The 16,766-nt window shown below is 45.0% G+C and overlaps 1 protein-coding gene across 1 annotated transcript in view; it reads right to left on the reverse strand.

Annotated features, from left to right (window-relative positions):
* Positions 1–14,314, reverse strand: part of LOC311149155 (uncharacterized protein) — a 42,757-nt gene extending 28,443 nt beyond the window's left edge. Inside the window, exon 1 of the mRNA XM_084186241.1 lies at positions 14,062–14,314. Within this exon, the coding sequence (XP_084042367.1) occupies positions 14,062–14,310 (249 nt within the window). The 5' untranslated portion in view covers positions 14,311–14,314. The remainder of the gene's footprint in view (positions 1–14,061) is intronic.
* Between the last annotated feature and the right edge of the window lie 2,452 nt (positions 14,315–16,766).

A 16,766-nucleotide genomic window follows, 5' to 3' on the forward strand; every position in this document is an offset into this window, starting at 1 on the left:
AGCTTCATAAATTGCAGCCCAAATAAATGCTTCACAGAGTTCAAGTATCAGACACATCTTAACATCAACTGTTCAGAGGAGACCGTGTGAATCAGGCCTTCATGGTCGAATTGCTGCGAAGAAACCACTACTAAAGGACACCAATAAGAAGAAGAGACTTGCTTGGGCCAAGAAACACGAGCAATGGACATTAGACCGGTGGAAATTTGTCCTTTGGTCTGGAGTCCAAATTAGAGATTTTTGGTTCCAACCGCCGTGTCTTTGTGAGATGCGGTGTGGGTGAACGGATGATCTCTGCGTGTGTAGTTCCCACCGTAAAGCATGGAGGAGGAGGTGTTATGGTGTGGTGGTGCTTTGCTGGTGACACTGTCTGTGATTTATTTAGAATTCAAGGCACACTTAACCAGCTTGGCTACCACAGCATTCTGCAGCGATACGCCATCCCATCTGGTTTGGGCTTAGTGGGACTATCATTTGTTTTTCAACAGGACAATGACGAAACACACCTCCAGGCTGTGTAAGGGCTATTTTACCAAGAAGGAGAGTGATGGAGTGCTGCATCAGATGACCTGGCCTCCACAATCCCCCGACCTCAACCAAATTGAGATGGTTTGGGATGAGTCGGACCGCAGAGTGAAGGAAAAGCAGCCAACAAGTGCTCAGCATATGTGGGAACTCCTTCAAGACTGTTGGAAAAGCATTCCAGGTGAAGCTGGTTGAGAGAATGCCAAGAGTGTGCAAAGCTGTCATCAAGGCAAAGGGTGGCTATTTGAAGAATCTCAAATACAAAAGATATTTGTTTAACACTTTTTTGGTTACTACATGATTCCATATCTGTTATTTCATGGTTTTGATGTCTACACTATTTTTCTACAATGTAGAAAATAAGAAAAATAAAGAAAAACCCTTGAATGACTAGGTGTTCTAAAGCTTTTGACCGGTAGTGTATATAATTTGACATATATCTTAAATGACCGTGTTTTCATGAATTTGATAATATAATCTTGAAGGCCATTCAAAAAACCGTGTGGGACATGATCCAGGAAGTAGGCGGGACTTTCTTACCATATGATAACATAGGTATTACTTCCACTGTATGTGGAAACATGACTGTGCCACGACTGAGTGTGTCCCCATATTCAACTCTGACCTCCTGTTCCCTGTACTGTCCCTGGTGACTTCCTCTATGGAGTGTCTGACAGGTGGCTCACAATAGCACATCATGGATCACACACACACACAAGGCTGAATAGTCTCACTTCATAGGACATCTCGTAGGCTGGTCTAACAGGCTTGCTCCACTGCGGCATCGATGAGGGTTTAACAACCTTGTTTCCTCTCCTCCTCCTCATCCCCCTCTTCTCCTCTGCTACTCGTCTATCTGATGAAATTTTCATGCAGTGTTACAGTACCCACGAAGCCCAGAGAGAACAAGAACAAGCTGATGTACACTCAATCAGATCTCACTCTCTCCCTCTCTATGACTTCTTCTCTCTCACTCCCTTTCTAACACTCTCCTCCTCTCTCCCTCTATCGCTCTGTTTCTTGCTCTGTCCTCTCCTTTATCCTCTCAGGGGTCTAAACACTATCTCCTCTTAATCTCTCTCTCTTCTCTCTCTAAAGGCATGGTTCATAATACCTGGGCTCGTTTTCCGGTCACCTCATCTGATCTCTCCCCCCGTCTCTGTGTGTCCCTGGAGCTCAGGAATCAGGTGGGGGCACATCGGCACATTGCCGCCTCAGCAGCATGGCAGAGGCACGTCACACATCATGGCACCAGCAAAACCACCACACTGACTGAGATATACAGAGAGCTGGCACCAGCAAAACCTCACAGATAAAAGCTAACCCAGCCACAGAGGTTACAATGGGCTTTCAAAGGCAAAGCTATAATGATATGTTAGTACCTTGCAATTCTTTCTAAGTGCATTGAAGCTACAACTCATAACAGCCACTTCAAATGTACATAGATATTAGATAACATAATTAAATGGTTTGTGCTACATAAGTAAAATTACCTTTTGAATGTGCAGCTTTAGTACCATAAGCAATTACATTCTTTTACAGTTCAACTGCTCTGTGAATGATTGGAAATACAGGTTTCTGAAGGTTTACAGGTTTACAAAGTCAATCAATCAAATGTATATTATAAAGCCCTTTTTACATCAGCAGTTTTCACAGTGCTATACAAATACCCAGCCTAAAACCACAAAGAGCAAGCAATGCAGGTGCAGAAGCACACAAAGTCTAAGGATATCTGTGGGGAAATAGATCACAATATGTCATGTGGTGTACCCAGGTGTTTTAGTCAGAATGCACATGAACTATAGTGATTTTAAGTGTCAGTCCCAGCTTCGGAAATATAAACTGGAAAAGGAGAATGAACACAGAATTGGACTACAATGATATAAAGATATCCTGCTCCCACCAGGGAGTGAGTCGCAATAACAGCTTCTGAGGCAGTGCCTTAGACAAACAGGCAAATAGATAGCATGACAGACAACGAGATGGGCTCTGGTAAACAGGCTGCTCCTTCTTGCTTCACTCTCTCCTCCATCGGCTCTACTATACCGGCTAGCAGAAGGCCAGAAGCAGGCAGTAAGCAGCAAACTCTCTCTCTCTCTCTCTCTCTCTCTCTCTCTCTCTCTCTCTCTCTCTCTCTCTCTCTCTCTCTCTCTCTCTCTCAACCTCCCCCCCCCCGTCTCTCTCTCCCTTTACTCTCTCCACTCTCTCCCTTTACTCTCTCCACTCTCTCTCTATGTCTCTCTCCCTTTACTCTCTCCACTCTCTCTCTCTATGTCTCTCTCCCTTTACTCTCTCCACTATCTCTCTCTGTCTCTCTCTCCCTTTACTCTCTCCACTCTCTCTGTCTCTCTCTCCCTTTACTCTCTCCACTATCTCTCTCTGTCTCTCTCTCCCTTTACTCTCTCCACTCTCTCTCTGTCTCTCTCTCCACTCTCTCTCTATGTCTCTCTCTCCCTTTACTCTCTCCACTCTCTCCCTCTGTCTCTCTCTCCCTTTACTCTCTCCACTCTCTCTCTCTGTCTCTCTCTCCCTTTACTCTCTCCACTCTCTCTATGTCTCTCTCTCCCTTTACTCTCTCCACTCTCTCTCTCTGTCTCTCTCTCCCTTCACTCTCTCCACTCTCTCTCTATGTCTCTCTCCCTTTACTCTCTCCACTCTCTCTCCCTTTACTCTCTCCACTATCTCTCTCTGTCTCTCTCTCCCTTTACTCTCTCCACTCTCTCTCTGTCTCTCTCTCCCTTTACTCTCTCCACTCTCTCTCTATGTCTCTCTCCCTTTACTCTCTCCACTCTCTCTCTATGTCTCTCTCCCTTTACTCTCTCCACTCTCTCTCTATGTCTCTCTCCCTTTACTCTCTCCACTATCTCTCTCTGACTCTCTCCCTTTACTCTCTCCACTCTCTCTGTCTCTCTCTCCCTTTACTCTCTCCACTATCTCTCTCTGTCTCTCTCTCCCTTTACTCTCTCCACTCTCTCTCTGTCTCTCTCTCCACTCTCTCTCTCTGTCTCTCTCTCCACTCTCTCGCTATGTCTCTCTCTCCCTTTACTCTCTCCACTCTCTCCCTCTGTCTCTCTCTCCCTTTACTCTCTCCACTCTCTCTCTCTGTCTCTCTCTCCCTTTACTCTCTCCACTCTCTCTCTCTCTCTGTCTCTCTCTCCCTTTACTCTCTCCACTCTCTCTCTAGGTCTCTCTCTCCATTTACTCTCTCCACTCTCTCTCTGTCTCTCTCTCCCTTTACTCTCTCCACTCGCTGTCTCTCTCTCCCTTTACTCTCTCCACTCTCTCTCTATGTCTCTCTCTCCCTTTACTCTCTCCACTCTCTCTCTATGTCTCTCTCTCCATTTACTCTCTCCACTCTCTCTCTCTGTCTCTCTCTCTCCCTTTACTCTCTCCACATGTCTCTCTCTCCCTTTACTCTCTCCACTCTCTCTCTATGTCTCTCTCTCCCTTTACTCTCTCCACTCTCTCTCTGTCTCTCTCTCCCTTTACTCCCTCCACTCTATGTCTCTCTCTCCCTTTACTCTCTCCACTCTCTCAATTATGTCTCTCTCTCCCTTTACTCTCTCCACTCTCTCTCTCTGTCTCTCTCTCCCTTTACTCTCTCCACTCTCTCTCTATGTCTCTCTCTCCCTTTACTCTCTCCACATGTCTCTCTCTCCCTTTACTCTCTCCACTCTCTCTCTATGTCTCTCTCTCCCTTTACTCTCTCCACTCTCTCTCTCTGTCTCTCTCTCCCTTTACTCCCTCCACTCTATGTCTCTCTCTCCCTGTACTCTCTCCTCTCTCTCTCTCTCTGTCTCTCTCTCCCTTTACTCTCTCCACTCTCTCTCTCTGTCTCTCTCTCCCTTTACTCCCTCCACTCTATGTCTCTCTCTCCCTGTACTCTCTCCACTCTCTCTCTCTCTGTCTCTCTCTCCCTTTACTCTCTCCACTCTCTCTCTCTGTCTCTCTCTCCCTCTACTCTCTCCACTCTCTACTTTCTCTCTCTCCACAGGCTCAGTCCCTGCTCTGTTTATTGCAGCGGCATTCAGTCTGGTAATACGAGACTACTGTTTATTCACTGTCAACTGTGTTTAGGTTTGACTTTCTTCAGGGGAGAGCTGAGTGTTGAACAGAGAGGGAGATAGGGACATGGAGGCGAGAAATAGTAGTATTATGTGGATGGATATGCTGTTGTGAATGTAATACAAATGTTTATATTTCAGTGGAATTGCTGTATACAGTATGAAATGTCATAGGCTACTGTGAATGCAACATATTCCACTTTAAGTTGCCGGTAGTCTTCTCAATGCTTCTCAAGTCAATTATTCTGGACAAGCTCTGATAATAACAGTGTAATAATCTGTGAGCGTGTGATGAGAGAGTGAATGGAACTGTGAATAGAGACTGTGCTCCACAGTGTGTAACCAGGCATCATGCTGCTCTAATGACCACCCCTCAGCAGGCAGCTAGCTCTACACCCGTCAGCAGGCAGCTAGCTCTACACAAGTCAGCCAGGCAGCTAGCTCTACACCAGTCAGCCAGGCAGCTAGCTCTACACCAGTCAGCCAGACAGCTAGCTCTACACCAGTCAGCCAGACAGCTAGCTCTACAGCAGTCACCCAGACAGCTAGCTCTACACCAGTCAGCCAGGCAGCTAGCTCTACAGCAGTCAGCCAGGCAGCTAGCTCTACAGCAGTCAGCCAGGCAGCTAGCTCTACACCAGTCAGCCAGACAGCTAGCTCTACACCAGTCAGCCAGACAGCTAGCTCTACACCAGTCAGCCAGGCAGCTAGCTCTACACCAGTCAGCCAGGCAGCTAGCTCTACACCAGTCAGCCAGGCAGCTAGCTCTACAGCAGTCAGCCAGGCAGCTAGCTCTACAGCAGTCAGCCAGACAGCTAGCTCTACACCAGTCAGCCAGGCAGCTAGCTTTACACCAGTCAGCCAGGCAGCTAGCTCTACACCAGTCAGCCAGGCAGCTAGCTCTACAGCAGTCAGCCAGGCAGCTAGCTCTACACCAGTCAGCCAGACAGCTAGCTCTACAGCAGTCACCCAGACAGCTAGCTCTACACCAGTCAGCCAGACAGCTAGCTCTACACCAGTCAGCCAGGCAGCTAGCTCTACAGCAGTCAGCCAGGCAGCTAGCTCTACAGCAGTCAGCCAGGCAGCTAGCTCTACACCAGTCAGCCAGGCAGCTAGCTCTACACCAGTCAGCCAGGCAGCTAGCTCTACAGCAGTCAGCCAGGCAGCTAGCTCTACACCAGTCAGCCAGGCAGCTAGCTCTACAGCAGTCAGCAGGCAGCTAGCTCTACAGCAGTCAGCCAGGCAGCTAGCTCTACACCAGTCAGCAGGCAGCTAGCTCTACACCAGTCAGCCAGACAGCTAGCTCTACAGCAGTCAGCCAGGCAGCTAGCTCTACACCAGTCAGCAGGCAGCTAGCTCTACACCAGTCAGCCAGGCAGCTAGCTCTACACCAGTCAGCCAGGCAGCTAGCTCCTACACCAAGTCTCAGTCAGGCAGGCTGCACCACTCAGCTGTATGTCAGCTATTTCAGTCTCCTTAGGGAGCTACTCAGTGAGAAGAATACCATTATACCATTATATCAATACTGATAATAATCTATTCAAAAGAATGTATAGTCACCTCCAAAATGATTGGCATCCCTTGATAAAGCTGAGCAAAAAAGACTGTACATAACCCATTGGGAGGGGGTCACACTCGGACAATCAGAGAGTTATATTGTATGCTCCCAATAATGTGAAAATTATATTATTTTATACTAATACAATTGCTCAGAGAATATATATATGTGTCAAAATTATTGGCACACCTAAAGATTCTTATAAATAAAATAACATCTGCATTAACATTCTACGTTCTTCTAGCCTATTCCCCCTCAGGAGACTGAAAAGATTCGGCATGGGTCCTCAGATCCTCAAAAAATTCTACAGCTGCACCATCGAGAGCATCCTGACTGGTTGCATCACCGCCTGGTATGGCAACTGCTTGGCCTCCGACCGCAAGGCACTACAGAGGGTAGTGCATACGGCCCAGTACATCACTGGGGCCAAGCTTCCTGCCATCCAGGACCTCTATACGAGGCGGTGTCAGAGGAAGGCCCTCAAAATTGTCAAAGACTTCAGCCACCCTAGTCATAGACTGTTCTCTCTGTTACCGCACGGCAAGCGGTACCGGAGTGCCAAGTCTAGGTCCAAAAGACTTCTCAACAGCTTCTACCCCCAAGCCATAAGACTCCTGAACAGCTAATCATGGCTACCCGGACTATTTGCACTGCCCCCCCACCCCATCTTTTTACGCTGCTGCTACTCTGTTAATTATTTATGCATAGTCACTTTAACTCTACCCACATGTACATATTACTTCAACTACCTCAACTAGCCGGTGCCCCCGCACATTGACTCTGCACCGGTACCCCCCTGTATATATAGCCTCCCTACTGTTATTTTATTTTACTTCTGCTCTTTTTTTCTCAACACTTTTTTGTTGTTGTTTCATTTTACTTTTTTATTAAAAATAAATGCACTGTTGGTTAAGGGCTGTAAGTAAGCATTTCACTGTAACGTCTGCACCTGTTGTATTCGGCGCATGTGGCAAATAAAATTTGATTTGATTTGATTTGATTTTTAAGTTAATCTCATTTTAAGGAACTGTATTGTGGCCTTCTATGGCTTCCTGTTTCACTAGGGTATACAAATGAGGTAACACCCATGTAAAATCCCTTTGTCATCCATCACAATGGGGAAAGGCAAAGAACTCACAAATGAAAAGAGACAAATGGTTGTTGACTTTCATAAATCAGGCAATGGGTTTCAAAAAAACAAATGAAAAAACAAATGTATCATTTACCACTATTACGGCAACCATTAAGAAGTTTTAAACCACTGGAACAGTCGTAAACTTGCCTGGTAGAGGACCCAAGTGTATCTTGTCCCCACGCACAGTGGGGAAGATGGTTCGGGAGGCAAGAAAAGTCCAATAGCCACAGTTGGAGAATTACAGAACTTGGTCCCATCTTAGGGTCAAGTGTATCTTGTCCCCATGCCAAATATACAATTAGACACCACATCCATGCCAATAGGCTATTTGGAAGGGTTGCCGTAAAAAAGCCTTTATTGAGAGCAACGAACAACCAACCGGGTGCTATGGTCAGATGAGACTAAAATAGAGCTCTTTGGCCATGCACCCCAGTGGTGGGTTTGGCGTCGAAAGAAGAACACATATGCAGAAAACAACCTCATACCTACTGTAAAATATAGTGGTGGATCATTCATGTTATGGGGCTGTTATGCTTCCACTGGTCCTGGGGCCCTTGTTAAACGTCAACGGCATCATGAATTCTACCAAGTACCAGTACATTTTAGCCAAATTCCTGGCTGCCTCTGTCAGCAGGCTGAAACTTGGCCGCAAGTGGATCTTCCAGCAAGACAATGACCCCAAGCACACATCAAAATCCACAAAGAAATTGTTAATTGACCACAAAAATCTACATTTTGCAATGGCCATCTCCGTCTCTGGACTTGAACCCCATTGAAAACCTGTGGTTTGAAGTCCATGAGTGCAGACAGAAGGATATCAATAATTTTTCTCTGAGCAATTGTATTAGTATAAAATAATATTGTTTTTGAGCATACAATATAGCTCAGTATTTGTATTATATATTTTATACAGTCTTTTTGCTCATCTTTATTAAGTGTGCCAATCATTTTGGAGGTGAATGTATTTGTATGCAGGTGTATTTGTGTGTGTTTGTGCATGGAGTTTTTTGTGTATTTGTGCATGTGATATTGTCTTCCTCTCCTTGTTCGGGCAGGCTTCGGCGTTCGTCGTCACCGGCCTTCTAGCCACTGCCACTCCTCATCTCATCATTCCATTTGTTTTGTCTTGTTTATTACACACACCTGGTTCATATCCCCTCATCAGTACCTGTATAAGTGTTTCATCTGCCCCCTTGTCTTTGTGTGTGATTATTTATTGTGGAGGTTAGTTTAGCTCGGTGAAGCTCCTTGTATTTTGTATCGCCGGGATATTTCACCCGTGTGCCTTGTTGTTTCCCAGTACGCCTTATTTACGCACTGGAGTGTTTGACGCATTGTGCTTTTCTGAATAAATCCTTTTATTCTGTGATTTACCCTCCTGCACCTGACTCCTTTCAAAATCACTCGCCACAGAATCACACACCAAGACGATGCTAGCCAGCTTGGGAGAAGCGATGGATCGGGTTCTCCAGGTCGTCCAACGCCTGGAGAGGAGAGGACCCGACCCTTCGGGACCAGCTGAGTGACCGGATCCAGACACCCACACCCCAGCACCCAGAGGGATTGATCTATCCCGACCTAGGGATTATGACGGGACAGCTGCCCGCTGCCAGGGATTCCTCCTGCAACTGGACCTATACTTCTCGACCATCAGTCTGGCTCCATCGGAGCGGGAGAAGGTGTCCGCCCTTGTCCCCTGCCTCTCGGGGAAAGCCCTGGAGTGGGCCAACGCGGTCTGGAGTGAAGGAGGAGCCAACAACTACGGGGAGTTCGCTCGCCTCTTCCGGGCCGTCTTCGATCACCCGCCCGAAGGTAGAGAGGCGGGTGAGCGGCTGGTCCACCTGAGGCAGGGGATGAGGACCGCGCAGGACTTTCCCTTGGAGTTTCGTACTCATTGACAGCTTTCGGTGCAGCCTGCAAGAGGACGTCCAAAGGGAGCTAGCCTGCCAGGATACCATGTTGACTTTCGACCAGCTGGTGGACATGGCCATCCGGTTGGACAACCTGCTAGCTGCAAGAGGACGTCCTGGAAGGGACCTGGTTCATTTCCCCTCATCAGTACCTGTATACGTGTTCCCTCTGCCCCCTTGTCTTTGTGTGTGATTGTTTATTGTGGAGGTTAGTTTAGCTCGGTGGAGCTCCTTGTATTTTGTATCGCTGGGATATTTCACCCGTGTGCCTTGTTGTTTCCCAGTGCGCCTGATTTACGCACTGGAGTGTTTGACGCATTGCTGCTTACCGCTGTTATTTTCGGAATAAACCCTTTTATTCTGTGATTTACCCTCTTGCGCCTGACTCCTTTCAAAATCACTCGCCACAGATATTGAGTGTGTTTTGTGTGTGCAAGGTGGCAATGTAGGGTACGTGCCGTTCTTCGAGAGGTAGATTTTAGAACTGTTATCTGCTAGTGACACGCGCAGCCATACTATCCAGGAGAGGGGTGGGCAGAGAGAGGGTGACACACACACACACACCACCTGCGTGAGTCTCACCTGTTCCAGAGAGGCTCTAAATAATTGAACAGCTTAACTGATAGCAGGAGGTGAGGGGGTAGTTTGATGCCTCATCCTCCCTCCTCCCTCAAACCTCCCCCATGCCTCACCCCTTATCCCTCACTGTCATATTTTTCTATTTAACCTTATTTATCCAGGTTAGTCTCACTGAGATGAAATCTATTTTCCAAGAGAGACCTGGTTCATGGGAAAGGAAAACCCTCTCTATCCTCCACCTCCATTAACATTCATCTCCTCTCTCAACCTGCTTCCTCCCTACCTCCACCTCCCTACCTCCATACCACTCCCCTCCTCCCTCCCGTTGACCTGAGGAGGGTCAGCATAGCTATATATCTGACACCATCCATCCTGGCCAAGGACGCCGTTAAAATGCAGCTAGTCAGGCTCATACAACGATCCACACTAAATATTCTGTAATGTCAAAGTGGAAGACAAATTCTAATATTTGTTTTAATTAATGTAAAATAAAACAGTAATATAGATGTTAGAATCACTTTTGGCAGCGATTACAGCTGTGTCTTTCTGGTTACATCTCTAAGAGCTTTGCAACCCTGTATTGTACAATATTTGCCCATCTTTCTTTAAAAGATTCTTCATGCGCTGTCAAGTTGGTTGTTGATCATTGCTAGACAGCCATTTTCAAGTTTTGTCATGGATTTTCAAGCCGATTTAAGTCAAAACTGTAACCAGGCCACTCAGGAACATTCAATGTCATCTTGGTAAGTGACTCCAGTGTATAATTGGCCTTGCATTTTAGGTTATTGTCCCAGTGTCTGTTGGAAAGCAGACTGGACCGGGTTTTCATCTAGGAATTTGCCTGTGCTTATCCTAAAAAACTCCCTAGTCCTTGCCAATGACAAGCATACCCATTACATGATGCAGCCACCACCATGCTTGAACATATGAAGAGTGGTACTCAGTGATGTGTTGAATTTGCCCCAAACATAATGCTTTGTATTCAGGACAAAAAGTTAATTTCTTTGCCACATTTCTTGCAGTTTTACCTTAGTGGCTTATTGTTTTGGAATATTTGTATTCTGTACAGGCTTCCTTCTTTTCACTCTGTCATTTAAGTTAGTATTGTGGAGTAACTACAATGTTGTTGATCCATCCTCAGTTTCTCCTATCACAGCCATTTAACTCGGTAACCGGTTTAAAATCAATATTTACCTCATGGTGAAATCTCTGAGCGGTTTCCTTCCTCTCCGTCAACTGACTTAGGAAGGACGACTGTATCTTTGTAGTGAGTGGGTGCATTGATACACCATCCAAAGTTTAATGAATAACTTCACCATGCTCAAAGGGATATTCAATGTTTTTTATTTCTACCCATCTACCAATAGGTGTCTTTGCGAGGCATTGCAAGACCTCCCTGGTCTTTGTTGTTGAATCTGTGCTTGGAAATCACTATTCGACTGAGGGACCTTACAGATAATTGTGTGTGGGGTACAGAGATGGGGTAGTCCATGCAACTTATTATGACTTGTTAAGCACATTTTTACTCCTGAACTTATTTAGGCTTGCCATAACAAAGGGGTTAAATACTTATTGACTTCAGTCATTTCAGCTTTTCATTTTGTACTAAATTGTAAACATTTCTAAAAACATAATTCCACTTTGATATTATGGGGTATTGTGTGTAGATCAGTGACACAAAATCTAAATGTAATACATTTTTCAATTCAGGCTGTAACACAACAAAATGTGGAAAAAGTCAACGGGTGTGAATACTTTCTGAAGGCACTGTACACACAAAGGCACACATACCAGGTCTGTGGGAGACATGAGACCTGATACATTGAGTTGGAGCAGACTGGTTTTCTTCTCTCAGTTCCTCACTACCTTCTCTTCTCTTCCTCATGAAATAGTGCTCAAGGACCCCGGCTGGTATCTGCCATGTCGGCTTCTGAGTTGAGTTGACACTACACTCTTAAAAATGCTGGGTTAAAAACAACCCAATTTGGCTTATTTAGTAACCCAGTGCTGGGTAAATATTGGACAGAACACATGCTGGGTTACTTTACGCAGCCAGTTGGGTTGCATGAATAACCCAACAAGTTGGGTTGTTAGGATTACCCAAACATGGGTTAATTTAACCATCAGTGAAGTATTTTTTACTCTCATGCTGGGTTGACCTAGCAGCTGGGTCTTTTAATGTAATACTTAGGTTATTTTCAGGAGGCGTGGCTTATTAGGGGCATGCCTTTCAGCTAGATCTTATTGGCCACCGGTGAGAGTAAATGTCATTCCTGTTCATCATGTTAAGTTTACATACTGCAGATTCAACTTTTTCTTATTTTTTTGTTGTTGCATTTTACACATTGTTCTATAATATTAAGATTATTTATTACATATTAATATATGGTATACCACCTTATTGTATCCCAACAATGGGATTTACATATGCTTTTAGGGTACTCATGCACTTCTGTAAGCCTCATTGAAGCTACAAAAATGTAAGTGTTCAACTTTAACATGTGATAACTATACAACAGCACAGAAGAACAGGAATGACATTTACTCTCATGGTTGGCTAAAAATAATTATCTGAAAGCCACACCCCTACTAAACTATGGCTTCAGTCATATCTCAATAACCCAGCACCAATAACCCAGCAACCAGCGTCAATAACCCATCTGTTTTTAAAGAAAACAACTCAGCTAAGTGACCCAATGCCTGCAACCCAGCAGTTAGGTCAACCAAACAACCCAGCATTTTTTAGAGTGTAATAATGTGGAAACCACGTCTTTCTCTCTCTGTCTCTTCACCTCACCTGCTTGGCTCTCTATGTGTATCTCTGGCTTTATAGTGTTTCTCATACTGTTTCACTAGGTCCTCCAGCAGCGCTGGGCTCTGTGTATGTTGGTTCTTCCTGGTTGTCTCCCTGCCCTGGCACCCTGCCTGCCTCTGGCTGGGAAATGTTAGCTGGCTGCTACAGCCTGGAGGAACTCACAATCAGCCTCTAGTTTATTATGTATACCTCAAGACCATACAGTATGACTGAATGGAACAGTATTATAGCCTACCCACTAGGCTAGAACACAATGGACTATAACATAGTGGGCGGCAGGTAGCTTAGTGGGTGAGAGCGTTGTGCCAGTAACCGAAAGGTCGCTGGTTCTAATCCCCGAGCCGACTAGGTGAAAAATCTGTCGATGTGCCCTTAAGCAAGGCACTTAACCCTAATTGCTCCTGTAAGTCGCTCTGGACAAGAGCGTCTGCTAAAATGACAAAAAATAATAATAATGGACCCACTTTAATACAAGCAGTTACAGAAATGGGATATTACATTGGGAATTCTCAAGTTCATAAACAAATTCCAATCCTGATTTGATCAATATATCTAGGCCTATAGGTTTGTGCAGAATTGAAGTGTATTGTTAGTAATAATGTTAGTACAGGGCTATTATTAGGCTATAGCCTAAACATTATGGACAGTGCAAGAGAATGAATACCAACACATTTTCCCACCTGCTGAATTCAAATAAGCCTATTGTCCTACTATAAAAACAGTTCATGTTAAATGTTTATAATATCTTAATAAAATATTATAAGCGTTTAATCATTTTCAACTGTTTGATGTGCAAATACAAATGTCCGTTGAACGTCGTAGTAGAGAATGCCATATTGTAGCGAGTTGATTGTCATTTCGCAACATCAAAAACGAGTCGCGTATACCTTACAAATAAAACGTTTAATATCAAGTGCATGTCTGCGCAGTTAGGCAAAAATTTTTTTTTTTTACCATTTATATTGGCTTCACTTCTGTTTGATAAATTGTTGCCTAAGCTACGGCAGGAGTTATCTCTAGTGGCAAATATTTGGGTGCATCGGTCACATTGTAGAAATGATTAACAAACTTGAGGCCACAGTTGTCTGTTTGATATAATTCCTCGCTGCATGTAAACCCCCCAAAATAACGCGCCTGGAGCGCGGTCGTCGTTAACTGCCTTTCAGAATTTACATTGTATAGCCTTAACATTCTTTCTAGGAATTAGCCTGCTATAAATGCTGCTGTTTGCATATGAATATGATAATTCCCGATCGCATAGCATAGACAAGACTCGCAGCAACATTAATGGTTCTCTCAAACCGTTTAAGTTTATTATGCTCGTTTTTCTGCAAATAAACTACAACTAAGTATAGCAAAGTATTGCATAAGAGCACGCCCGAAATTATTTTTTACTTTGAGAGAGACGCAAAACATTAGCCTAGCCTACAACAAACCACCTTTCACTCCATCTGTCAAAAAATAGAATAGCGCACCTGGTTGGTTGTATCTTGTGGCAGGTTTTTAATGAGGATTTTCCTCCTGTTGCTCAGCTCGTGGCGAGTTTTCTCCAGCCTCTTCTCAATTTCCTCCGGTTCCAAATCGGGTAAGTCTCGGAGACTGGTCCCCTCGGAAGCTGCGTCCTCATCCTGCCGGATCTCCGGGCTGTCAGAATCCAGGAAAGGTGCATTTTCCTGGTTTAAAGAGTGAACGCTCGGCGGCTGTATGGAGGAAGCTGCCGCCATCTTGAGTAGCTGTGAAAGAAAGTGAGTGGAGGCAGCGGTAGGTGGGCGTCTGCGTTTTTGTCGCTCCTGAATGAGGGAGAGCAGAGCAGAAGGGAAAGGTACGTGGAGGGGAGTGGGGGGGCTATGAAACCATATAGAATATTGTATCGCCATCCTGTGGTAGACTATACTCTATGGCTAATTAACTAAATGTTACCTGTAAATAAGCACATCATAGAGAGGCTATAGCAATACAGAGAAGAGGAAACGAATCTACAGGTTGCATAATTCGTTTTATGATCAAATCAGAGTCCCATGTAGCTCAGTTGGTAGAGCATGGCGCTTGCAACGCCAGGGTTGTGGGTTCGTTTCCCACGGGGGGCCAGTATGAAAATGTATGCACTCACTAACTGTAAGTCGCTCTGGATAAGAGTGTCTGCTAAATGACTAAAATGTAAATGTAAAAAAATATACATATACTCTATTTAAAATAGAAATTGCTCAAATATAAACTGAACAAAAACATAAATGCGACAATTTCAATGATTTTACTGAGTTAAAGTTCATATAAGGAAATCAGTAATTGAAATAATGGCGCTTGCAACGCCAGGGTTGTGGGTTCGATTCCCACGGGGGACCAGTATGAACATGTATGCACTCACTAACTGTAAGTTGCTCTGGATAAGAGCGTCTGCTAAAAAATGACAAAAAATAAATAAAATAAAAAATGGATTTCTATGGATTTCACATGACTGGGCAGGGGCGTAGCAATGGGGGAGCCAGGCCCAGCCAATCAGAATGAGTTTTTTCCCCACAAAAGGGCTTTATTACAGACAGAAATACTCCTCAGTTTCATCAGCTGTCTGGGTGGCTGGTCTCAGACAATCCCGCAGGTGAAGAAGCCGGATGTGGAGGTCCTGGGCTGGTGTGATTACACGTGGTCTGCAGTTGTGAGGCCGGTTGGACGTACTGCCAAATTCTCTAAAACGACGTTGGAGGCGGCCTATGGTAGAGAAATTAACATTAAATTATCTGACAACAGCTCTGGTGGACATTCCTGCAGTGACCGTGCCAATTGCACGCTCCCTCAAAACTTGAGACATCCGTGGCATTGTGTTTGTGATAAAACTGCACATTTTAGAGTGGCCTTTTATTGTCCCCAGCACAAGGTGCATCTCCAGAATGGCGCCGGAGGAGATGGCTGCCGTTTTACGGGCTCCTAACCAATTGTGCTATTGTGTGTGTTTTATTGCGTTATTTCTAACTTATTTTGTACATAATGTTTCTGCCACCGTCTCTTATGACTGAAAAGAGCTTCTGGATATCAGGACAGCGATTACTCACCTCGTACTGGCTGAAGATTTTTTCTTTAATGAGTCAGACGCGAAGGATTTACTTTAGACACCGACAAGGCCCAAATCCCTGAGACGGAAATATCGGGGACGTAGGTCGGGGTAGCCTCATAAGGATCCGACGGCGAGTGGGTAATCTGCCTCTACCATCAGTCCTGTTAGCCAACGTACAATCATTGGATAACAAAATAGACGGGCTACGATCATGAATATCCTACCAACGGGACATTAAAAACTGTAATATCTTATGTTTCACCGAGTCGTGGCTGAACGACGACATGGATAACATACAGCTGGCGGGGTTTACACTGCATCGGCAAGATAGAACAGCCGCCTCCGGTAAGACAAGGGGTGGAGGTCTGTGTATATTTGTAAACAGCAGCTGGGTCACAAAATCTAATATTAAGGAAGTATCAAGGTTTTGCTCACCTGAGGTAGAGTATCTCATGATAAGCTGTAGACCACACTATTTACCAAGAGGGTTTTCATCTATATTTTTCGTAGCTGTCTATTTACCACCACAAACCGATGCTGGCACTAAGGCCGCACTCAATGAGCTGTATAAGGCCATAAGCAAACAGGAAAACGCTCATCCAGAGGCGGCACTCCTAGTGGCCGGGGACTTTAATCCAGGGAAACTTAAATCCGTTTTGCCTAATTTCTACCAGCATGTTAAATGTGCAACCAGAGGGAAAAAAAACTCTAGACCACCTTTACACAACACACAGAGACGCGTACAAAGCTCTCCCTCGCCCCCCATTTGGCAAATCTGACCATAATTCTATCCTCCTGATTGCTGCATACAAGCAAAAACTAAAGCAGGAAGCACCAGTGACTCGGTCAATAAAGAAGTGCTCAGATGATGCAGATGCTAAGCTACAAGACTGTTTTGCTAGCACAGACTGGAATATGTTCCGGGATTCTTCCGATGGCATTGACGAGTATACCATATCAGTCACTGGCTTCATCAATAAGTGTATTGATGACGTCGTCCCCACTGTGACCGTACGTACATACTCCAACCAGAAGCCATGGATTACAGGCAACATCCACACTGAGCTAAAAGATAGAGCTGCTGCTTTCAAAGAGTGGGACTCTAACCCGGACGCTTATAAGAAATCCCGC

The sequence above is a fragment of the Coregonus lavaretus genome (genome assembly GCF_964263955.1).
Source record: "Coregonus lavaretus genome assembly, chromosome: 21".
In the NCBI taxonomy this organism is placed as follows: domain Eukaryota; kingdom Metazoa; phylum Chordata; class Actinopteri; order Salmoniformes; family Salmonidae; genus Coregonus; species Coregonus lavaretus.